General features: G+C 44.7%; 1 protein-coding gene across 3 annotated transcripts in view; it reads left to right on the top strand.

Moving 5' to 3' along the window:
• Positions 1 to 2,785: 2,785 nt before the first annotated feature.
• CXXC4 (CXXC finger protein 4) overlaps positions 2,786 to 24,426 on the top strand; it is a 58,888-nt gene continuing 37,247 nt past the window's right edge. The window contains exons 1-2 of one of the 3 annotated variants that reach the window (XM_077933886.1): positions 2,786 to 3,149; positions 6,022 to 9,702. In XM_077933886.1, coding sequence (XP_077790012.1) covers positions 6,383 to 7,693 — 1,311 coding nt within the window. In that variant the 5' untranslated portion in view covers positions 2,786 to 3,149; positions 6,022 to 6,382 and the 3' untranslated portion in view covers positions 7,694 to 9,702. Of the gene's footprint in view, positions 3,150 to 3,556; positions 3,901 to 6,021; positions 9,703 to 24,426 lie in introns of those variants that run through there. The other 2 variants (XM_028743256.2, XM_077933885.1) reach the window with 2 other exon arrangements.

Genomic DNA, 24,426 nt, shown 5'->3' with positions numbered 1-24,426 from the left:
TAACACTAACCATGGTTAGCATACGTGCGAATCAGGTTAATGCCCTAGATTAATTTGAGCCGAAAAAACATTTTCCCCAAACTAGCTAGGAGCCATTTGTGTACAGTAGTGGGATTCTGTATCCCAAATTTACCTGGATAGATAGTAAATTGCATGCACAAACTTTGGCTCTGTTTAAATGTTGACAAATTTCCATTAGGAATAAAATAAAAATGCAAATTGCTGCAGAAATGTAGAGAACTGACTTTAAGACTGAAAAATGAGAAGCTTAGAGAAACTTAAGAGAACTGAACTGGTCATCACTAGCTGCAGCTGCATTGCTGGGTCAAGTCCATGAAGAAGGAGGGCACAGGGTGAGGGGACTGGGATAAATCTCTTCCTTACTCTCAGGCAGCCATACTTTAGAATGGTCAGTGCTCAGCTGGGCCACCAGAAGCCAAATAGAATAGTTTTGGTGGCCAGGTGGAACAGCCAGTTGGTTGCCACTTGATTATCTCAGGATTTCTGGATTAAACACTAGAAGTTATGAGAACAGGCTCTATACAAGTAGCTGATATATTACATTGCATTTGCAGCAGTGAAGCCTTGCTAAGAGCATGGTATTTGCTGGGAAGAAACAGTGAGATAAAGGTGGACTATAAGAGAGAAAGAGAAGCAGTGGATATAGCACAGTACATTTTATGTGATAATGTGAGGATGGTTTTAGGAAGGAGGAGAAAGAGTGCTGCCAGGTTCTGGAAATTGGAGGAGGAAGGGTGTAGTGCAGTAGGCAGGGGGAAAATAGGGAGAATCCTACTGGAATTCCAGGAGAATGTGAGATCTGGGATAAAAGGAAGGAGAAAAGGTGGGGTTGAGAATTAGGGGGGGGGGATAATGGAATTCTAGGAAGGAGAGAGAGAGCAAGAATAAGGTTGGGGTTAGGATCTTGTGAAAAATGAGATGTCAGAAGAAGGAGAAAGAAGTAGGGTGTGGGTTATGATAATTGAAGAATTAACAGTAGGAGGGAGCAGGGGAAAATGGGTTTGTGAGTTGGGACCTTGGAGGGAAGTGAGATCTGAAGGACGAAAAAATGGGGTTACAGTGGGTGAGAGAAGTGGCAAGGGGCAAAGTGGAGGAATTATTCCACAATTTCTTGATTTATATGGGGGGGCACCTTGGGTTCATAGGTTTCTACAGGCTACTAGTAATTTTATTAGGTATCAGTGGGTATCCACTAAGCTTTTAAATGAAATATAATGAATTTGATTCATCAGTCCATATAATTCCAAAGTTGCCTATATTTTTAATTACCTCCTCCCTTATCAAATATCATGGAAATGAAATATTTGGGTGGCATTGGGCACGCATAAGCTTAAATTTATTTAACAGTGCATGCATGTCCTCATTTTTCTGTAAGGTAAAACTAGTGCAAGATATTCATCTTTACGTATTACAGCCATCCTGTCCTCCCTCCCTCCTTCCTCTTAAACAAAATAGATACCACATAAGCACCAGTAAAGTGCCACAATGAAGCATTTAAGACCTTTACACGGAAACAACACGCTCATTCGACACCACGAACGTGGCTACATGTTAGCCTATTCATTGGTGCAAAGTGTCACCTCTATTCTTGTCTCCAAAAGAAAAAGCCAAAGAGAAACTTTGTGGCTGCACACACTTTGGAATGCTTTAAGAGGAGAGCAACCCTCTCATTACGCGGGACGATTTCACCTCCGAAGGGGAAGCTCAGCAGCTGCTAGAAACCCTTCGAAGGAGACTATTATTATTATTATTAATCATCGTCATCATCGACGGCGATGATTATTGCTGCTCCTGGCACCGAGGCAGCGCCGGGCATGCAGGATTATTTCCGTGAGATTAAGTCTGGAGTCAGAGGGAGGCTCCCTTTTTTGCGTTTGGCGGAAGGCGCTGGGAGGAATAAAGCCGCCTGGGTCTTTAACTTCTAGGATTCAGGGTTGTTAAGAGCTCTTTCCGCGCGAGTGGGAGACCTCCCAGTGCAGCGCCTCCCCTCTCTCGCCTCCTCTCGAAAAGCCTCTCCAGAGCCAACGGCTTCTCTTCGCCGGCGGCCGCCTGCAAATGGTTAAGAGGGCGCCTGGGCGAAGGGTTGGGCCTGGGGGAGCGAGGCGAGGGGTGCTGGTGTGGAGAGCACCCTTCTCCAACGAGCAAGGACCTTCCCACTTCAGGCTGCGGCTGGGGGAGGAACTCTCTCGCCTTCGCCTTCCCTGCCGTCGACTGGAGCACACCCTCCAACGCCACCCCTCTCTCTCTCGCACACACACCAGCCACCCCCCGCGCGCTCTCCCTTCTTCCTCCCTCTCTCCATCTCCCCCCCCCCCGCTCCTCCCTCTCTCTCCCCCGGCCTCCCTTGCGCTCTCGGCACGCACGCACGCACAGAGGCAAGTTAATGGGGAATAAAGAGGCTGGAGTCCGCGGCAAGTGCCTGCTCCTTACAAATGAGCCTCCAGGCAGCTTTTCCCACCCACCTACCCACCGCCCCCCTTGCTCCTCCACAGCCGCCGCCGCCCGCCCCTCCGTCGAGGAAGGAGGGGCGGCCAAACGTGGCCTCTCGCTGCGTTGAGCGCGCAGGAGGAGGAGGAGGCGTGGGGGAGGGGATTGGAGAGGGAAAGCGGAGCAGTGGCCCGTGCGCGCCTCTTGTTCCCGGTGTAATTTGCAGCCAATCATCAGTAGGTGTCCACATCCCTGCATCCTCCTCACCTCCCTGGCGCGCCTCTCCCTCTCCTCCCCCCCCCCCCACGTCTCTCTTCTCTTCTCTTCCCTCCCCTCCCCCAGCAACCACACACACGCAGGCACACACACACACAAACAGAGAGGGGGAGAGCGAGGGGGAGAGAAAGAGAGAGAGACTCCCCCGGCTGCGTCCCTCCCTCCCTCGCACACAGCGACTGGAGAGACGGACGGAGCGCAACGCGCAGGAAGAGGAGACCACCGAGCAGCACAGCCAAGCGCTCTCACACATTCACGCGCGCACGCACATACACACACACAGAGCACACACACAAGCGCGCGCGCACACACATTCAGTGCCTGCTCTTTCCTCTCTCTCCCCTCCCTTCCCCCCTCCTCCTTTCTCTGCAACAAGGAGAGAGAGAGAGAGAGAGGAGGAAAAAAAAAAAGAAAGCCACTTACAGGTATTTGCTTAGTGGATCGGCGTCTTTATTCCTTTCCCACCGACCCCCCTCCCTCATCACCGCCCTTTTACAGTTTGTTTACAAGTATCAAAGTTGTAATTGAGGAGCTGCCAAAGACACATCGGGATATTCTTCCTTTTTTTTCTTTTTTCTTCTTTTTTTCCACCCCCTTCTTCTTTGTGTTAGGGAGTGATGTGCAACTAATTAAAGACAGACAGGCGGGTTAAGCGTCTGCAAAATCCAAGTGTCCCCCCAAAAAATACAGAGACTGGTAAGTGATTGTTTTTGGATCTCTTTCCTTCCTCCCCCCCCCTTTTCTTTCTCTTTTCTTTCTTTTTTCTCCCTTCCCCCTTCCTGTTATCTCTCCTCTCCTCTCCCCCCCCCCCCTCTTGTGGTCCGCTGGGGTTGTTAAAGTAGATGAATGCTAGGCTTGGGCAATAAAAGGCGCTGCTGTATTAATTTATTAATTAATCTGCACCAGCCCCTCCTCCTGAATGTTAAATATGACCTTTGATCTCTCTGTCTCTAGCAGGAGCAGATATGCAATATTGAACATGTACAGTCACATTGGCTTAAGCAGCGAGTAGATCGCAGTCTCTTTAGCTGCTTTTAATTATCCGGGTTTTTTTTTATTAAAAAATAAAATAAAAAAATCGCACGATAGTTTAATTTAAAAAAGAAAAATCAATAGCTGCGTCTTAGACACCTCTTTCGCGCTCCAGAGATGCATCGATTAAACAATAATGACCTGGTTGGTGGGCACCATAATTTTCTCGTTTCTGGTAGCAGTAAACCTTGAAAGGGGATTTGGTGGTGGCGGTAAGAGAGAAGAGGCTGAAATTGTAGCAGAGGTTTCCTGGAGGGGGGGGAAACATTTAAAATGCAACGAAAATGGGGCATAGAAGTGTGTTCTGTTGAGAGCCTATGTGATATTATTATTATTATTACTCAAACATTATCACTATCTTTTCCAATGTGAGTGCATTGCCTATGCAGAACCAGGAAAACTACTTGTATTAAGTAGTTGCTGTTAATGGAAATGAAGTTATACTTTCTTTTCCTTTTTAAAAAGTAGCCTTATTTCATACACTGAATTTTTCTGTGATCAGGTTGTTTTTGTGCGTGTTTTCAGAATAGGGAGAAGACCTCCTTGTTGCAACCAAATCCTTACAAGGAGCAGTGGTTTCAGTCTTTCCCCCTGATGTAAAAATGCAGAGGTGGCTCTGGTGTGATTAGGGTCTTTCCCTGATTAAAAGATGCGTGTTGGTCCCTATCTGCCAGACAAGGCTGATGTGACTTTTCTTTCTTTCTAGATTTGCTCTCATAATCTGGATTAGTTTACCTAAAACCCTGCTTTTCAGTCTATCCCAGCAGTTAAATGACGAAGTCCCCCCCCAAGCTAGTAGGATGGGCTAGAAATGGTTCATTAGTCTAATTATGACTGTAATTAGTATAATTGATAACTATTTTTCAACTGTAGGAATCAGGCATAAAACTGTACTGGGGTCCTTTCTTAGTGTCTCTGGGGGACCTAATATTCTGTTTACAAGTGGAAAAAACAGGGGGATGTTGCAAGTAAAAACACTGTTTGGTGGGAGGTGGAACCACATTCTGGATGACAAAGATATATATTGTGTCCAGTTTGGTTTTTGGTTTGTTTCACTTCCTAAAGGTTGGAAGAGTGTACTTTCCCCCGTGTTACAAACTAATACGCCCTCTCTGATATTGGATGGCCTATGTGAAATAAAAACAAAACCCCACGACCCATATGCCAGTAGGTAACCCACAGCAAGGGGTATACCTTGCAAATCTTTTTTTTAATAAGACTGATAAAGTGTATTTGGGAGGTGGTGCGTGCCTCCTTGATATCTAGATTTTTTTTTTACATAGCGTCCCTGGCTTGAAGGTTGTGTAGCATGTTAAGTGACTGCGTGGATATTCAGTCCCCTTGCAGCTGCAGGATCTCATACCCAAACCTGTGAAATTGCCTTGCATGTGTGTGTATAAATATATATCCCCCACCTCAACTCGGTCCCTTTATTATTTACTTAATTTGGGGGGCTGGGCTCCCCCTCTACCAAAGAGACCTGATCTAGGGACCCTGCAACACAGCCAGCTGTGATTCAAACTGATGACACCCCCCCTCCCCCAGATTCAGAAAACAGTTCCTGCTAATCCTCTAAAGAACCAACTAGGTGAAAACAAAATCTCGATATTCCGACGGAGGAAGGTCGACTCTTGGCGGCATTGTGCTTCCTCCTACTTTTTAACGCCTGAGCAGACTTTCTTCTCCTCCTCCTCGCGCTCCCTTTGCTCCCCCCCCCCCCGGCCTGGTTTTCTCCTCCCGAGCCCGCTGCTCTCCAGCCCCGTCTTGCCCTGGCAACCCGGCTCGTTCACACATTTCCTAAAGCTCCGATGCCCTCTGGTGAGAGGATTGGGAGCCCTTTCCCACCCCTCATTTGCATGTGTTTAGCACTCCGGTTGCCCCTTCTCCCCTGGCATTTGTCAGCCCGCCCTCCCCTCCCTCCCTCTCCCCAGCTATTAAAGCATTTACCGCGGGGTGGGATTGGAGGGGGCGGCGGCGGCGGCGGGGGGTGGAGGAGGAGGAGGAGGTGAAGGGAAGGTGGCCGGAGAGCGGAGGAGGCACCGTCGGCTGCTGGGCTGGGATCATGTCTTTATTGATTGTTATGCAAACGAGCTGGGGTGACTGACGGGCCCCGTCTCTCCCCGCAGCGTGTGTTGTGTGGTGTCTTTTGAACACAGCAAAACAAAAAAACCCTCGCACGCACAGACAGTCCTCTCTCTCGCGCGCGGATCCTCTTTCCCTCCTTCTGCGTAGACTTTCCCCCCGAAATGACTTTCTTTCTTTCAGTTGCGACGGTTCCCGGGGAGGACGACGACGACGAGGACGATGCAAAAGAAGAGGCTGCCTGAGAAGACTTCGCCGTGTGCCGAGATGCCCCCCCAAGAGGATTAGAGGGCAGCGCTTCCCCCCCTTCCCTCCCCCTGACCCCCCGGGCTACCCAGCACCCGGCCCGGCCCCCCCGACGGCTCCCGTGGCCCTCCTCCCCGCCCTGCCCTTCCCTCCCCTGGCCCTCCCCGGCCCCCCCTTCCTCTCCTCGCCCCCTCCCCCCTCCTCCACCTCCTCGTCCTCCTCCTTCCCGCCCACCCTGTTGCCCCAAGCCCACCCGCACCCCCACCCTCACCCCCACCCCCACCACCCCCTGGGCACCATGAACACCAACGTGTGCGTGGAGACGGGGCCCACCGCCGAGGCGCCGGGCCTGCCCAAGGAGAACCACCTGCCCGACGGCGCCCTCAACAGCCTTGTGGATTACAACTCGGAGATGGAGAGGTACCGCTCCTTCGCCACCTTCTACAAGACCAACGGCGGCGCCTTCCCGCAGGCGGCCAAGATCGCGCGCATCACCACCCCCATCTTCCCCAGCGCCGCCGCCGCCGCCGCCGCGCGCATCGGCATGTCGCCCTGGAACTGCGACACGGCCACGGCCGCCGCCGCCACCGCCATGCTGTGGGGCAGCGGCGCGGGCGGCGGCGGCGCGGGCGTCGGAGGCCCCGCCAACCCGGCGGCGGCCGTGGCCGGCGGCGTGGCGGCCCGCAAAGCCGCCGCCGCCGCTGCCGCCTCCTCCGCGGCCGCAGCAGCCGCCGCCGCAGCCGCCGTGGTGTCGTCGTCGGTGTCGTCTGTGTCGTCGTCGTCGCTGCACGCCGCCGGCCGGAGCGGCGGGGGCGGCGGCGGGGCCGGAGCCAGCGGCCTGCACCACCGCGGCGACTCCCAGCAGCGCCTAGGCAAGCCGGGCTGCGCGCCGGCCGAGCAGGCCTCGTTGCAAATGGCCAACAACAACTTCCTCTCCACCTTGGCGCCCGAGCACTGCAGACCTTTGGCGGGCGAATGCATGAACAAGCTCAAATGCGGCGCCGCCGAAGCGGAGATAATGAATCTCCCCGAGCGCGTGGGGACTTTTTCCGCTATCCCGGCTTTAGGGGGCATCTCATTACCTCCCGGGGTCATCGTCATGACAGCCCTGCACTCCCCCGCCGCAGCCTCCGCAGCCGTCACAGACAGCGCGTTTCAAATTGCCAATCTGGCAGACTGCCCGCAGAGCCATTCCTCCTCCTCGTCGTCCTCCTCCTCCCTGGGAGCCGCCGGAGGAGGAGGAGGCGGAGGGGGAGGCGGGGGCGGGGGAGGAGGAGGAGGCGGGGGAGGCGGAGGCGGAGGAGGGGCAGGCAACCCTGCCAAGAAGAAGAGGAAAAGGTGCGGGGTGTGCGTGCCCTGCAAGAGGCTCATCAACTGTGGCGTGTGCAGCAGTTGCAGGAACCGCAAAACGGGACACCAGATCTGCAAATTTAGGAAATGTGAAGAGCTAAAGAAAAAACCTGGCACTTCGCTAGAGGTCAGAGGCGATGATTTCTTTCTTCCCAGCCTGCCGCCGTCCCTCGTGAACCCCCTTCCCCCGCCGCTCCAGTGCTTCTTGTCTAGTTTCAAGATGCAGCACCCCTTCTCTGAAGCCTCCTTCAGGTTGTGAGGAGGTGGGGAGAGAGAGAGAGAGACCCCCCCTGCCTTCTCTCCCTCGGCCCTGCTTGGGCCTCTCCACACACACAACACAGGCGCAAGCCAGCCCCCCAGGTCCCCAGCCACTGGTTTTTGGATCGCCCAGGAACCCAGCTTGTCAAAAATAGGGTGGCAGGTCCCCTGGAATAAATCTATGGAAGGGGACTTTGAGGGATTTTGTCCCGCTTTTCGTTTATTTTTTCTTTTGGTCCTATGGAAAAGGGAAAATAAAATAAGGGTGGTGGCGGGTGGAATCAGGAAGCCCCCTAACTTTTGTTATGTGGAAATGAAAAGAGAAAAGTCTGACATAATCATTTAACATCAGAGAAAAGGATTTTTTATATATATTAAAAAATCATTATATGAAGATTAAAAAAGAAAAAGAGAAACACTTCTACACAAGTTGAGCTTATTACACTATAAATTGATCTGAACAAATCCTGTATATTTTTTCTGTTGCTATAAAGAGTTCTGTCTGGTGACATGTAAACTATTTTTTACTTATGTGAAACCAATGGTGAAGGGTGAATCTTTTGAAAACCTGAAATATTTTTTAATGCACATGAAGCATTTATTTTTAAGTTTTAAATTGTGGCCATTTGGAGGGAAACCCCCCCCCCCATTGTGTGTGTGTGTGTGTGTGTGTGTGTGTGTGCTGTGTGGGTTTTGTTTCATTTGGAGGTTAGGGCAAAAAATTTTTTTTTTTAAGTTGACCCCCAATTTTACCATTGTCATCAGTTCGGAACAAATTAATAGCTAGCTGATTTTTTAGGATGACTCTTTAGGGGTGTCTTGGTGTTAATCAGATGCAAGGAAACGTTTGGTGGTAAAGGTAAAGCAGTTGGTGAATTGGCCTAAGAATAACATACTTTTTTTGCAATGCATCCTTACCAAAAAAAATTAACCCTTTTGCGGTATGTTTTACAATTTGATAAAAGTACATCTATGACTGAAGTTATTATGTGTGATTGAAATGTATATACATTTATTTTTAAAAAGAATCTTGTCCTCAGAATTGACAATGTATCACAAAGCTGTAAAAGACAAGTTTCCCAGTTTGGTAGACAACACAAAAACAACAGCCAAGAGGGGATGTTGTGGAAATTGCAGTTCATGTATTTAGTCTAGCAGAAAGGGGTGTGGGAAAGAAAAAAAAATGTGTAAAATGACTAATGGTATTATTTTTAGATGGAGGAAAACAAGAGGAAAGACTTGCAATCATATTTAAACCCCTGTCATTATTAAAATTATAGTGTTGCTGGTTAGATGAACATATCGGAAGAGACTGTGTGTGGCTGGGGAGAGCTGAAATGGTACCAAAAGTTCTTTATAGGCTGAGAGATGTAAAGCAGGGATGAGAAACCTGTGGCCTGAGCAGGGTCAATGGCCAGGTAAAATTGGAGACCTGTAGCTCAACAACACCTTGCAAGGCCACAGGTTCCCCAGTCTTGATGTGAAGTCACCCAAATTAGGAACTTGGTGAGACTCGCAACTGTGACCAACAGGAGTTCTATAAATGGATACATTTCACTGGCATTAAATGTTACCACTAAGTTAAAAGTTATCGTTTAAAAAAACAACCAACTAACACATGATGATCTTTTTTTTTTTTCTTTGCCCTTTGCAAGATTGAACTATCCTTTTGGAAAGTTTAATAACTCAGGCTGCAATCCCATGCACACTTTCCTGAGAGTAAGCCCCATTGAACGCAGTGGACCTTACCTCCGCATAAACATGCATAGATTGCATTTGTCATTCCTTCTTCATTTCCCATTGCTGCTTATTGTGCATATATGATAAATGGATGTCACATCAATGCAACACACTCTGTGGATTACGCTTCAGATGGTAGAAATCGGTTGTATATAGATTTGCCTGTTATTTTTGGTTGCGAATGCACTCCTGTTTATTTCATAGAACATTTCAAAGAATGTATATTGTGATTTTTACAATAAACGGTAAATGCTGGATTTGAACACTAAACCATAACCAAAAATAATTTATTTTTCTCTTCCTGGTGGCAGTAAGTGTAATCTTTGCAATTCTGTGATATTTCTCCGTAGACAATGTCCCCCCATTCAGTTAGTTTAGTTATGTCTCTGGTAAGGCTGCAGTCCGAAGCACATTTACTCATGAGTATGCAACATTGAAAACCATGGGATTTACTTTAGAGTATACCTAGGGAAGAGTGGGCTGAATGTCCCATTCAGATTAGTGGGAAAACTTTTGTAATGATTGAAGTCCCATTGCATTAAACTGATAGGGAATCTAATCCTGTGCATGTTAACTTCGAAGTATATCCCACTATGTTCAGTGGGGCTTATTCCTAAGTAAGTGTGCGTAGGCCTTAGCTAAGTGCGTAGGCCTTAGCAATGAACTACATGGTTGTCTTGGCAAATGCATGTTTCCAAACCCATATTTGCTAAAATAATGGGAATGTTGGAGGTAAGGAAAGAGGTGCTTAACCCTTCCTGCACCAGCAGATTTTTGTCTGCAAATACCCTCACCCAGGTTAAGGAAAAACTGCTTGGGACGCAATGGAAGGGGATTTGACAGCAAAATGTGAAGATATAGGCACTTCTTCCTATCCTCTAGTTTTCCTTACATTCCCACAAAAGTGTTGCGAGGTTTGAGACACAGGGTAGGGGCTTCAGGATTCGTTCATGCCTTAGTCGCAGCTGAACATTTTTGCTGGGCTGAGGCCAGGTCTGCTTTCAACAAGTCTGCAATCTTTTGTAAAGCAGCTTGGTTTGTGAACTTTCCCTAAACTTTATAGCCCCACCCCAAGTGCTCAGAAATAAGCCCCAATGAATTTAGTTGGCTTTGCTTCCTAGCAACGATGCTCAAAACTATACCATAAAGTATGGTTGTAATGTAGCTTTGGGGATGTAAATCCTGCAGGATTATTGATCTGTCCAATCAATGAGACAGTGGGTGGAAACTGATTTATGAATGAAGATTTGGCAGGTGTCTCTAGGTACATTTGATGCACTCTCTGTTTGCCGGACAAAGAAAGCCCTGTACCTTCAAAAATTGCCCAAGCATGTCATATGAGATCATTGCATATTAAAACTGCTTAATAGCTATGGCTAGTAAAAAATGCATGGGTTTATTAGTACTTCCTTAACTTTTGTTGTTGTTGCTTGTCTCCTATTGAAACGCACACTGTGCTGTTACACCTGAACTAGAAGAAAGGAACCACCCCCTTCTAACTAGTTACCAATAGTCATTCACTTCTGCGGATTGTAGCCATTCAGTCGCAAAGGATATCATTGCATGTGACTAATATCCATATAGGCACATTACTTGCCAGTTAGAAAGAAGTTTAAATCGACTCATTTTCTGTTCGAATTAGGTCCACTATTCCCCCCCTCCCCTTATTTCTCCTTTCCCCTTCTTTCCCCCCTTTTTGTTTTAATTGGATAATAAAGAGTGACAGCATGACTGCTTAAAGCTCATGTGCAGCAACACGGGTCTGGTTGTAAGGCAACCAGCTGGAAGCATGTCAGAGACTGACAGGGCCTACAGGACTGAACTGACGCCTCCACAGCGGTTGCAGGTGGGTGAGAATAGTCTCCCCGCTGAACTGGCTTCCCAGGCTGAGATTGGCTCATGGTGTCTGCCAATCAATGCTTGGGCCCGCGGTGAATCTCTGCAGTCTTGATGGGTTGCTGTCTGAAAGGAGGCAGAAAAAGGAGGGCTCTTCAGTTCTGTTGTGTATTTTGAAAAAGCCCTGAATGGTGTTTCCCAGTTAGCACAAAATGCATCCTATCTTGCCTGGAAAACCCGGACATGCATGAAATGGAAGCTACAACAATGTATTCCATCCTCCAGTCGAACTTCTTCCTCCCCTGCTTTTTCTCCTTTATATTAATAGCACTTGATTTTAATACAGTTACAGCTCCAAGCCAAATGCTCTGGTGTGCAAGCAGAGACTTTGGTGTACAAAGAGAACTATCTGAGAGGAAGGATTTCCTATTCACTTCAATAAACTCTGGATATTTTGCTCACATCAGTCTTTTGCATCTATGAAATGGTCCCCAGCTCTAAAGCAGGGATAGGGAACCTCTGGTCCTCCAGGTGTTGTTGGACTCCAAATCTCATCATCCTTGGCCATTGTCCATGCCAGCTGGAGCTGATGGGGAGTTGAATTCCCACAACATCTGGAGGGTTACAGATTCCCCATTCCTGCTTTAAGCTTGCTGAGTTTAGGATTGGAGCAATGAAGTTCAGCAGTGCTTCACGTTTGCATCAGCATGTTTTCCTGGGACATGGGAACATTGACAATATAGCATGTTTTGTGACACTGTGCTATGGTACACCTTCTAAAGGTATGCAGGAGAAGCAAGTCTTGGGGCTTCTCTTAAAGCCTCTTACCCCTCTCTTTTAATATGCAAATAAGTCCACAAAAGTTTGTAACCACTTTAATTTGTGTTGCTAGCCACATACCTGGGCAATTCATTTGCCCATTGTTTACACATACCAGGGCAAGTCACTTGTGTTAGTTAGTGGAAGAAATCAACTCTCTTGTTCACAGAAAAAGATACTGTTGGTCACTTGGAGGCATTTCATATAGCCACAAGAAGATCAAAAAGTTTCCATCTTCAGATCTGTGTATTTTATGCATGACCCATAAGCTTTTGAAGAAAGAGTTGCCTCCCTGTGTGTGTGTGTGTGTGTGTGTGTGTATACACACACACAAATCTGATTTCATTTTTCTTACATAAATCTCACCCAAAGAGCACTTAGTGACTGAGTGATTTTTAAAAATGTAACATAATAATATGAAAATTTCAGTGCATGCAATTAATAGTAGCAAATGCATAAAATAAGATTGAAGTCATGTAGAGCCCTGTGTATTCACACCCATCCACAGCGTTCATTTAGATTTACGGTATGTTTAAAAAGGCATAATCATTATTTATCCAGAGAGACTACTTATTTGCCTCCCATTAGTGTACATTAATATAATTTCTACTGTAAATTATAGACTAAGGGGCATGGCCAACATTGCCTCTCTCACACATTGAAAAATCAAAGGGTCTGCTTCCACTTCGTTTTGATTGCCATTATTTTACATTTTGCCCAATGTTATTGATGTTACCAATAAGACACCCACATTTGCCCCATTTTGCTTTCAAAACCCGTTCCTGTAGTATAGGGCAAAGACAGGTAATCAGGATTTGAGCCATAATGTTTCAAAACAGATTCTTGAACAAAATGATTATGGTCATATTAAACCTCCATGTTGTTAAATATCTAATTTTGGTTATTAAATTTTTAACTATGGCAATTTATTCCAAGTATTAAATCTTTTTTAAGGGTTCTAAACACACTAAAAAAGTAAGCTCCATGATAACTTCCAAATATGTTCCATAGGAATCAATGGGACTGAACTTCCAAGCCAGGATATGGCCCCGCTTCAGAGTGCATGACCATAGCTTTTTGTTTTTATTAACACTGAGGAACATAACTGCTTTTATTTATACCAGCGAGGTATTTGAAAATGAGTTGACTGAGAACCTGAATCTGACCTACTGACTGAAGTGAAAGTAGCAGCAGTCTCTGACCCTTAAAAATGTAGCATAATCTGCTGTAGCCACTAGGGAAGGGAAAGGTCCTGTGGCTGGTGTTACACTGTCTGCTCCTTGTTTTTCTGGGGAGTGGGAAGGTTGTTAATGCAACTCCACTGAGCTCTGTGGATAGGGATCAATTAGGAAGAGTCTCAGAGGGGATATTTCCCCCTTTTCCCTTTCAGTAGCTGTAGATTGCATTCTGTGATGGCAATCAGCTGTGCAGGGAGATTATGGGAGACAAAAATGGAACAGGCTGCTAACATGATTAGGGTAGCTAACTGGAAATCAGCAGAAAAGCTGGTCTGCTTTCTGGCTGCTAGACTGTGCCACAGGGAGAAAAATATTCAGCCAACACACCTGTATTTGTTTGGTGTTCTGTCTTGATTTGTGCTACTTGAAACCATGTAAAAAGGCAAGTCACTGGAACATAGGGCCTCCTGTTCAGCCTCATATTCCAACATTTTTAGATCATTCCTGTTAGTGAAAGTTTCATTATGGCAGAATGTGCTGCTGTATTGGCCGGATTCTACCCAATTGGGAGGTACTTCCAGATGACCAGGTTATTGAACAATCGCCCTCATTTGTTTGCAGGGCATTTAGATGACACTGCCTGTTTAATAAGCATTCACTCTGATTTGTTTGCGGGGAGGCTAGACGATGTTCTGTCAAAGCATTTCTCCATCATTTTTCTTCTCGCAAAAAGTTATTTTTGGGAAACAGGTTGGTTGTGTAAGAACTCCCAGTCAATTATAATGGTAGAGTTTGTCTAGCATGCCCATAGCTCAGTTGGTAGACTGGTAGACTCTTAATCTCAGGGTTTTGGGTTCAAGTCCCACGTGGGGCAAACAATGCCATCACTGCATGGGGGTGGACTAGATGACCCTCGATGTACCATCCAACTCTATGATTCTATGAATTTGCTGGTTTGTGATTGGATCCCACCTGGAAATAGTGACAGCCTGGAAATGCCCTTGGTACTCATCATGGGATAGAAAAATATAACTCAAAACAGGTGTGGTGAATCTGTGGCCCTCTAGATCAGTGTTTCCCAACCTTGGGCCTCCAGCTGTTTTTGAACTACAATTCCCATCATCCCTGACCACTGGTCTTGCTAGCTAGGGATGATGGGAGTTGTAGTCCAAAAACAGCTGGAGGCCCAAGGTTGGGAAACACTGCGTCTAGATAATGTGGGACTCCAACTCCCATCAGCCCTGACCATCAGCCATGCTGCCTGGGGCTGATGGGTGTTAGAATTCAGCAACATTTAGGGGGCTACATCCTTGAGCTAAAATGCATGTACCTTAGCTGTTGTAGAGTTAAGTGTTTTGTCTGTCAATTGCTAAACTAAACATGGATTGGTGTACGGTTGGGCTCCACCCCCCCCCTTAAATTGGGTACTTGTAGTCACAAATTTCATTGTGAGCAGAGGCAGGGTTTTGTTTTATAAACCACCCAAGTTTCATTTTTGTACTCTGCCTCGGTATTGTGTACAATACGCCCGTTAAAATAGTGTGTGGATCCTGAATTAATAAGCAGACTGAAGCCATTTGAGTTCTCACTAAAGCTGTGCATCTCCCTACTTTCAAGGCATATTTTCTGAAATAATGAAGCAATGCCTGTGGCAATGAATGTGATGTTTGTCTCCCTCCTGACTTGAATGGGAACTGAATTCACCCTAAACTTTGACTGCTACCCAGCTTCATCAGATTTATTATATCTTTTCATGGAACCACTGGATTTTCATTTGTGAACTTGAGATTTCTTTTGAGTTTGGTGTGTGGGGGGGAATTCAAGAGGTTTTAAATATTGTCATGGGAGTCACTGTGCACCTGGCAATGTCAGACCAATGGATTAAGCAGCAGGATCAGATCTAGAGTCTTTTTGCTGATCAGCTGTTCTAATGGCCCCTTGATCTTTAAAACCCTTAGAGGACTTGATATCCTCTTAAAGACAGCTGAAATTTAATCCCCTCCATTCAGTTTTCTCTTTTCTCACCAATTCCTACGCATGATATTTTTCAACAAATAAAAGCAAACCACAAAAAGTACACTGCAGCATGTATAGTTGTGGGTGCATGTACTGTGATTATAAGTAGGTGTGCAACATGGAAACTTGCCCCCAACAAACCTCTTTGAAGTGAAAAGGAATTTCTATAGGAGTGTAGTTTTGTTTTGTTCTGTTCTGTTCTGTTCTGTTCAGTCTCAGTTAATGTGGATGGAGTTCCTTTGGGTTTGTGCACAGAAAAATGCCAAACTCTCTTCTTCTGCATTCAGAAGGCAATCCAATTTATATGAATGTAGATAAGTCCAGAAAAGTTGCTAGCCCACAACAATTTTTAGTAGCTTATCTGCTGGCACATCTGTTAATCAACTGTAGTACATAAATGCCCTGAAAGAAGGAAGACAACTCCCTCCCAATTCATGAAATATTTGAAATACATGCTGAAATTAAATGGATTTTCAGTAGACTACTTTTATAAACTGCAAGCATCCTTCATCCCATTTCAGTAAAACTTCAGAGACTGCTCAATTGTTCTATAAGCTCATGTCTAATTTGAAAATGTATTATGTACTACCCAAAGTTTAAGTTTACATGTGAATTTAGATTCTTAGGGGGGAAAGGGAAAGACTCTATAAACTAGTGTTGTTTCAAAATGTTTGTCCAGTTCCCCACCATTCTCCATCAGTTATTGAGAAAAGTAATTGCATTTTGAAATTGTCAAAGGGAGAGAGGAAACATGAGTGAAATTCTTGTGAGGTGGCTGAGGGGTTTTTGTGAGTGTCCTTTCTGCAAGTTCTCTAATGATCTGCACTACTATGCTGTCTTCCTGGGTGCTCACACTTTGGTCAAAGCTCAGGAGAAGACACCATTAGAAAACCACTCTTAAGGTCAGGAAATGTGGGCAGCGGGGAAGACTTCAGAGCACTGGGTGGGTGAAAGCTTAATGGAAGAAAATATACACCTCGCAACAAGCAGGTATGCTCAAAATCCCTTACCTGCTGAAATTCTAAAGGAATTTTAATGCCCCCCAAGAATGAAGCAGAAAAGTGGAAGCACTTTTGCAGGGGAAGAAAACCTTATCAAGCAATCAGAGGACAAATTCTGGCACAACACTATTTTAAGCAGTCCACCGACTGGGTTGGGTTCAACAATGGATCCGGCATGGCATACGGAGTGCCCCTTCACTATTATAAAATACGATGGTTGAGGAGGATTGTTTAGTGACTCAGACAGTAAATATTATAATATAAAATCTGTTAAACACAATCTGTTCTTGCAGTTTCTGTGTGGTGCGCTGTTACGTGTTTTGAGTCTCTGTCCCGCACCACATTTTAAATTATAATTTTAAACAGTTTAGATTAAGAAGCTACTGATATCAGACTAACTTTAATCAAGTTTGATTTTTTGTGGTTTTTTAAAAGCATTTTCAAACTTTGCATATATTCAAACTTTGTTGGATATGTTGCTGTGTTCTTAAACTTTAATATAAATTTAACATTTGGTTCCATTCTGTAGCCCTGGATGATAGCTTTTGCACCAGAGCTGAAATGCCTTTAGACATACTTCTGGACCATAGCTATTACAAGAACAAACATAATTTTATCCTGGACCTATGCGCTCACTGCATCCCCTTTCTTCTGCCATTTATGGCCATGAGCAGGAGTTTGGAAGCTTCTACTTCCATTTTAAATTGACTGCAGTTTAGCATGTTTCCTGAACCCTAAATTGTGGTAACTTTTAACTATGGTTAGTTGAAGCAAGCTAGTGACATAACTAAGGATTTAACCTTGAATTGCTTCAACAAACCATTGTAAAGATAAACCATGGTTTGTTGAGTTTTGGATGACACAAGAAGTTGCTTTTAGTTTTAAGAATAAGTGAAAGCTTCTGAATAGATCCTTCCAACTGTACCAAAGGAGGGGAAGGAGGCCAGGTTTGTTCTTATAAGGCTAAACTATGTTTTTCTGCTGTCTGAATGAGACCAGTGACTATGGCCACATTCTACAGAAAAAAATTCAGACCTAAATTGAACATAAGCATATGTAGCTTTCTGTGAATCGCACTGTGCTTCTGTTGCTTATATTTTGCCAGTCTGGTCTTATGTAAGTTTACTTTGTTCAAAGTAAGTTTCACTGACTTCAATGGGGCAAACTCCCAAGTGAGTATGCATAGGACCGCAGCCTTAGTTTAGACAAACCAAGTTTTATTCAGTGTGTTCAATCTAGGAACATAAGCACATGAAGGAGCACTGCAGGATGAGACCAAACACCCGCATAGCCCAGTAATTTGTTTTAACAGAGGCCAACCAGAAGCCTCTAAGAAGCCAATAAGCAGGAAATTAGCACAAAAGCCCTCTCCTCAGTTGTGATCACTGGCAACTGGTATTCAGAATTGCTCTACTTCTTATAATAAAGTCATCGTAGCTGGTATGAATTTGTCTAAGCCCCTTTAAAATCCATCCAAGTTGCAGGCCATTACTATCTTGTGGTAGTAAATTCCACAACTATGCTGTGTGGGAAGCATATGTGATATTGTATCTGTTTCCTTTACAGATTGGAATTTGCCTCACTTTGTGCTTCTGACACTTATATTTGGAGTTTGCTGTAAATTAGGTACAATTTCCTTTATCCAAATTCCCAGAGGGTCACCAGGTACCCCAGACAGAAGTATGAATGGAGAGAATTGTTCTTTCTGCAGATTAACATTCTTATGACTGTTTCCTTTCCAGAGATGCAGAAACTGAGATTTTCAGTTTGTTTGGAATATTCATATCACCTATATTTTTAAAAAAGTTTCATTCATTTCAGACACTGCATGGACTTCAGAAGCTGCATGTCTCCCAATAATTAGACATAGCAGACAAATAAGACATTATAATTAACACTGTGTCACTTTCAGTTCAAGTGAGTGCTAACCCCACCAAAGTCAGGGTTTTGTAACTTTGATGCAGAAAGTGGAGTGGCATTGGTAAACACTGTGAGAAAGAATGTGAGAAAGAAACACAGGGTTATATTCAAATAATTTATACTCAGTGTAGATCTATTGAAATGAATAGCTGTGATGACTATCTGAAGCCCATTAATATTTATGGGTTTACTGTGAGAGCCAGTGTGGTGTAGTGGTTAAGAGCGGTGGACTCGTAATCTGGTGAACCGGGTTCGCATCCCTGCTCCTCCACATGCAGCTGCTGGGTGACCTTGGGCTAGACACACTTCTCTGAAGTCTCTCAGCCTCACTCACCTCACAGAGTGTGTGTTGTGGGGGAGGAAGGGAAAGGAGACTGTGAGTCGCTTTGAGACTCCTTAGGGTAGTGATAAAGCAGGATATCAAATCCAAACTCCTCCTCCTCTTCTTCTACTGTGAGTAAATGTTAGTTGAATGCAACTCATATCATGATCCACCCATCTCTTCTGCTCATAGAAGGACTGTGGATGTTGCCAACCAAGCAGATGAGGGTTGCATGAGAAAAATGACCCCAAATCCAGACATACTGTTAAGTTTGCACAAGTTATTTGCTTTGCACAAATGCTTAAGACTTTTTAATGGGCCACTAGATTTTTAAAAAAATGTTGTAGCAGGCACGGGGAACTTGAGGCTTCCAGAAGTTGTTGGACACCAACTCCCATCAACCCCAACCAGCATGACCAGTGATCAGGGAGTGATGGGAGTTGTCATTCAGCAATATCTGGAGGACCACAGGTTCCCCATCCCTGTGTTACAACCTATGTATTCCTTATATGCCATGTTTCTCGTATTGATGCTGCAGTATGAGCGCCCCATTAGCTTGCACAAGCATTCATAGAACATCAGTAATATATTTCCTTTGTCCATTCATGTTTCTATGGATCCAACCCAATAGCAGCCTTATGTGATATTTGGCAAGATAGACCACTGTGTGTGTTTGTTGGTCCCAAAGTGGTTTCCTATGTTCTTAGGAGTGGGTAAACCAATTAGTTTACTTCTTTGAGTTAATCTGGATGAAAGTTACTGTATTAATTCTTAAGAGTCTTCTGTTATTTTAGAATGCTATCTTTTCTTCTATTTTTCTTCATTAAGGTTTGCAGGCTGCACACAGTTTTATTTATTTGTTTTGTTTATTAAATTTCTATACCTCCTTTCACCCAAAGATCATGGGCAGTTTACAATATAAAACACAAAAAATATATAGCATAGTAACAAACAAAAACAATACCCAGTTTTAAAGGCCATAGATTTATTTTATGTAGAACTCCCACTGATATTTCTGGGATTCACACATAGCTGACTGGGAAGAGATTGGCAGCTGAGGAAACACAAACACTAGTAAATTTCAACATTTCTATCCTTTTAATTACTTATAGAAGAGCAGAATTTGGTTGATATATTTAGCAGTATGCAAAATTTACTGAGTTCTCCTCCCCAAGTCAATGGATGGTTTGCTTAAATAAGCAAAGAGGTCTTGACTGTCCTGTAGTGAATTGGAAAGCCTTCCCATGTACTATACAATATATTTGGCTTTTTATAAAGTTGTGCACTTCAAAGTTGTGCCCTCTGAGTTGCTCTACTTACTAAAGTCCCAGTGTTTTCAATAAGACTTATTTCCAGGTAAGTGTGCATAGGATTGCAGTGTGTGGATTTTTAAAAATACGTGCTAAACTTGGCCTTGGAGTTGTTTGAGATGTGAGGGGGTTATTATTTTGTAAATTGTAGCTGTGCGATAGGCTGCTTCAAAAGAGAACACTTCTTATCAAGATTGTTGAAACCAGGGATACAAGTTATCAATGAATGACAATTTTTGTCTGGGACTTAGCGGGGAGAGAAAGACTTAACCCCTGGCCCCACTGCTTAGGCTCCAGGTTGCTCAGGTCCTCCTGCAGTTGCTATTTGCATGACAAGCTGCATTCTAGCAATTAACCTCCATATGGTTTGGCCCTAAATAGATCAAGTGGCTCCTATTCAGCATTCATCCTGATTTGCTTGCTCTAACATTATGCCATGCTTAGATGGTGTCTGGTCTTCGCTAAGCATTTTTTGGCTGGTTGTGTGGCAATGAGCATTAATCATGCATGCATCCTTTTTGCTTGCAGGGGGGTTACATGTCTTCTTGTTAATCATTTGTTCATCCCACCCTTTTCAGTGCATTCACTGTCACTTTTCAAACTGCAAGAAGTTCATTTATTAGAAAAAGTGAATTTGTTGTGTTAAGGCAACAGAGCACTTTATTCCACTTCAAATGCATAAATTTAAAGTTCCAGTATGCACATGAAGCCTTCCTGCAAGACAGTGACAGTCTGGAGGCCTTTGAGGCACGTTTTATAAGCAATAACACACAGCAATGATGATTAGGTATTGTTGGCTATGTTCCTTCTGGAGTTGTTTCACCCAGTTACATTTGCTACTTCGAAACACTACAAAAGTAGCCACAATGTATTATCCATTCTTATCCATGACTGATTCGCAACATGTTGTGGGTGGAATAACAAACCAAATTACCACTTGTAGAGAATAGAGTTGAATAGGGCTAATGATGGTCCAAAGGCCTCTACAATTGTTTGAAGGTGGGTAAAGGATCAGACATTTCACTGCTCCAAGGAAACATGGGAACTGTAGAAAGGAAACAGTTCATGGGGTGGGTCAGACCCCAAAATTGTTGAGATTTTTCTAGGAACCCCCCCCCCCCCAAATGCTGAGATTTTAAAAAGTTGTTCAGCTTTTTTCTTTCTTTTCAAAAACGCAAAAAATATGAGATTTTTCAATTGACAAAGTGCCACCTTTCGGAAAATCCAGATGTATGGCAGCCCTACACTAGACCAGCATCCTGGCATATAGGGGCATGGTTGCTTACCATGAGATGGAAAAGCAAGACATTGGGAAAGTTGGTGCAGTGCAAACACACTGGCAGGAGTGCTGACCTCCCCACTACCTTGTCCTTCCAGTAAACAACAGCAACCCACCTGTCAGGAAGTGTAGCAGCCCTGCCACACCCCATGACCTGCTTCTGGTGAGGACATTAGGAGTCATTCTTAAAAAGATTTCTATCCTTCACATAGAATTAAGTCCCTCTTTACACTTCACTTGTATTCAGCTCCTGCTTCTACACCAGTCCAGATATGCACAAAAACTTTCACACGTTTTGTTGGTCTGTATATTTGTGGGTGTCTAGCCCCTTGGAAAGTGCATTGTCTCTGTGTTGTGTGATACATACCAGGATGAACCAGCAGGCCAGAACTTTTTATACATATTTGGACCAGCATGGAGTCACTACAGAGGTGACAACATCCATATTTGCACAGGTGCATATAAAGAGGGTCTTTGATTTCAATGGCTCTTTGGCTGTATTCAGCCTGCTTGAAATTGGAGTTTGCAGTCTTTCATATGTGTTTTACACCCTAATTCAAAAAGGGAAAGGTGTTGGCAAATTCTGACCAGTGACCAGATAGAGCCCCATTGCCACCAACTCATCAGCTCAATGTAGGGTTGCCAGGTTAGAAGAATCCCAGACTTTCAAGGACCAAATCTGAGACGTAGAAGTAGTCCTTGCTGATGTAATGGGGGCTGGCCCTGGTGATTCTTCCTCTGCACGTTCTCCCACCACTGAGTCCTGGAGACAAAGGTTAATTGGGAGAGAGCAGGAGGGAGTGGAGTGGGGCAGACCCTGTAGAGAGTCTGTACAATGATTTGCAGCCAGCTCCTCAGGCTGAAGTTTGCAAGCCACACACATAGTCTTCTTAATAATAAAAATAGATTTTTTTGAATTTTTTTGCCCACCTGGAGATTCAAGCCCTCCTCCTGCCTCCTGGAGTGGTTCAGGCAAACCTGGAGACTTCAGCTCAGGCCTGGAGATCTGGCAATCCTAGCTCAATGTGCTTTCTTATCTGCTAGCCTAGTTCTTTCAAGGAGCATCTGAGACAAATGTAAACATGTAATATCCACCAAGATTGTGGAATCTCCCTGCTCCTTCCCCGCTCAGCAGGATACCTGAAATGGTGGAGGGGCTCAGCTCCTAATATCTATTTCTATTTTCTTTCCTCTCTTGTCCTGGAGCAAGGTAGCTTTGGAGGAGAAGCTTCTTCCTACACACCCATGTTGCTGGGGACCCTAATCTCCCAAAGGGTGGTTATTTGGGCTATGTTTATTCAATCATCTAACTCAGCCTTCATCTCCAGAAGAAGTACAATCCACTAAATATTTATTTTTGTTTCAAAGGGTCGGGTCAACTGCTTTGGGTGCAATCCTGCTTCTACTCCAGGAGCAACCAAGCAACTGACTCAGGCTGCAATCCTATGCACATCGTATTTAGCAGAGTAAGTTCCATTGTATGTAGTGGGACATGCTTCTGGGTAAAGATGCCTAGCATGGTGCTGTCAAGGGATTCTCAACAGCTCATCTTGTAGTGAAGCTGCTCCATTCAGGCTGTCCTTCCATATGAAAAGAAACAAACACATATTAAAAACAACTCCTAGATGTCAAGGAAAAAATGTTTCAGCCTAGACAATGTGACATAATTAATTTTCCATGTCCCTGATTCCCTACCCTATTGGAGGAACAGTCAAGCTTGCAGTTCCCTGCCTGCAATCTGAAGTGGTACAGCCCAGAAACAATTTGATCTGTAATGAGTGGTTTGCCTAGAGCTAAGATGAGGAATCTGTGGCCATTGAATGTTGTTGAACTACAATTCCCATCACCCCTGACCATTGGCCATGTTCAGGCTGGGGCTGCTGGGAGCTGAAGGGCTACAGGCTCCACACCCTTGACATAGTCTCACATTTGCGTGAGTAAGACAGAACTATGGTGACACCAGAACACTTTCGGCATGTAGAAAACAGTGTTCTACACAGAAATAAGCAAACCAGCTATATTCCTGTGAATGATGAGGACTTCCAGCCCTTCTCTTTTTGCAGTGATGTTAGCAATTATGTTTGAAAGAGGTCACCGTGTTCTCTTCATCTTTATAAAGGAGATGTGGGCAGGCTTAGGTCAGAGTACAGTACTTTCCATTTGGTGCGAGTCTTTCTCAGCACAGTGCCTTCCTTATAGCTGGTAAAGCGATGCAAACTTATTTGACTGATTATAAACAATAGCCATGGCTATTGCCTTATATAGATAAGCGCAACTGTGCTTTATACCCCTATATTGTTACAATGGAGTGTGCTCTTTTTTGAGGTAGTAAAACAGAAGGTCTGTAACTGTTTTCACAAAAGATACTGCAAGTGCTTTTTTTTAATTTTTAAGTTTCTCCATGTCTATAATGTAGGTGAATGTGAGACTGGCATTTCTAGAATGCCCTTTTGGCCTAAAAACATCTCTCATGCTTTCCATTCTGCAGCAGCAAAGTCTGCATGATGTTTCTATATGTATTTTTCACATTTGTATCCATCCTACCTTCAAGGGGCTGACACTATAAGTAGGGCATTATTACAAGATTAGGCAAAGTGCAACTCGATGCAATGTGTGAGATCTGCAATTAGGACCTCCCACAATGTTAAAATATCACTACATGGAGAGTGGTGGTGGGAGATACCTTTTCTCCCACACTATTTTACTGGTTAAAATCACTCCCTAAAGTTGTCATTTACCCAGAGGGAAGCTTTCAGGAATCATAGTTAGTGTAAAGTGGCTTCTTATGCTCCGAAGTCAGAAAACAGTAGTTTTCCAGGTCCAAATGTCCCAGGTTCAGTCCACGAAATCTCCAGCTTGGGCCAGGAGGGAACTCTGTCTATAATCCTAGACAGGTGCTATGAGTCAGTGCAGACAGGACTGAGTTAGATGGACCGATGGTCTGACTCTGCATAAGGCATCTTCCCAGCTTCCTAATAGTTTTTCAGACAGGAAGCCTTGCCTACCTTCAGATGCCAGGGGTTGAACCTGGAAGCTTTTGCATACAAAGCAGATGCACTGCTGCTGAGCTGTAAGAAACTGGATAAATATTTACCCGCAGAGCAAAGAATAGCTTCAGGGTGGCTTTTTTTAAAAAAAAAAATTTGGGGAAGTAGCACTGTGTGTGTTGTGTGTGCATAAACCCTCCTTCCCCAGCACTGCACTCCTGATTTGATTCTCCTCTCCCTCACCTATTATTATTTTTTAAAAGCAACCAGGGGAAATCTGTTATTAGATCTGTCACATCTCGTTACACCCTGAGTGATGGTGACTG

Source organism: Podarcis muralis, chromosome 9, assembly GCF_964188315.1.
Source record: "Podarcis muralis chromosome 9, rPodMur119.hap1.1, whole genome shotgun sequence".
NCBI classification, from domain to species: Eukaryota; Metazoa; Chordata; class Lepidosauria; order Squamata; family Lacertidae; genus Podarcis; species Podarcis muralis.
Note: the sequence above shows the minus strand (reverse complement) of the source record. Positions and strands in the feature narration are given on the sequence as shown.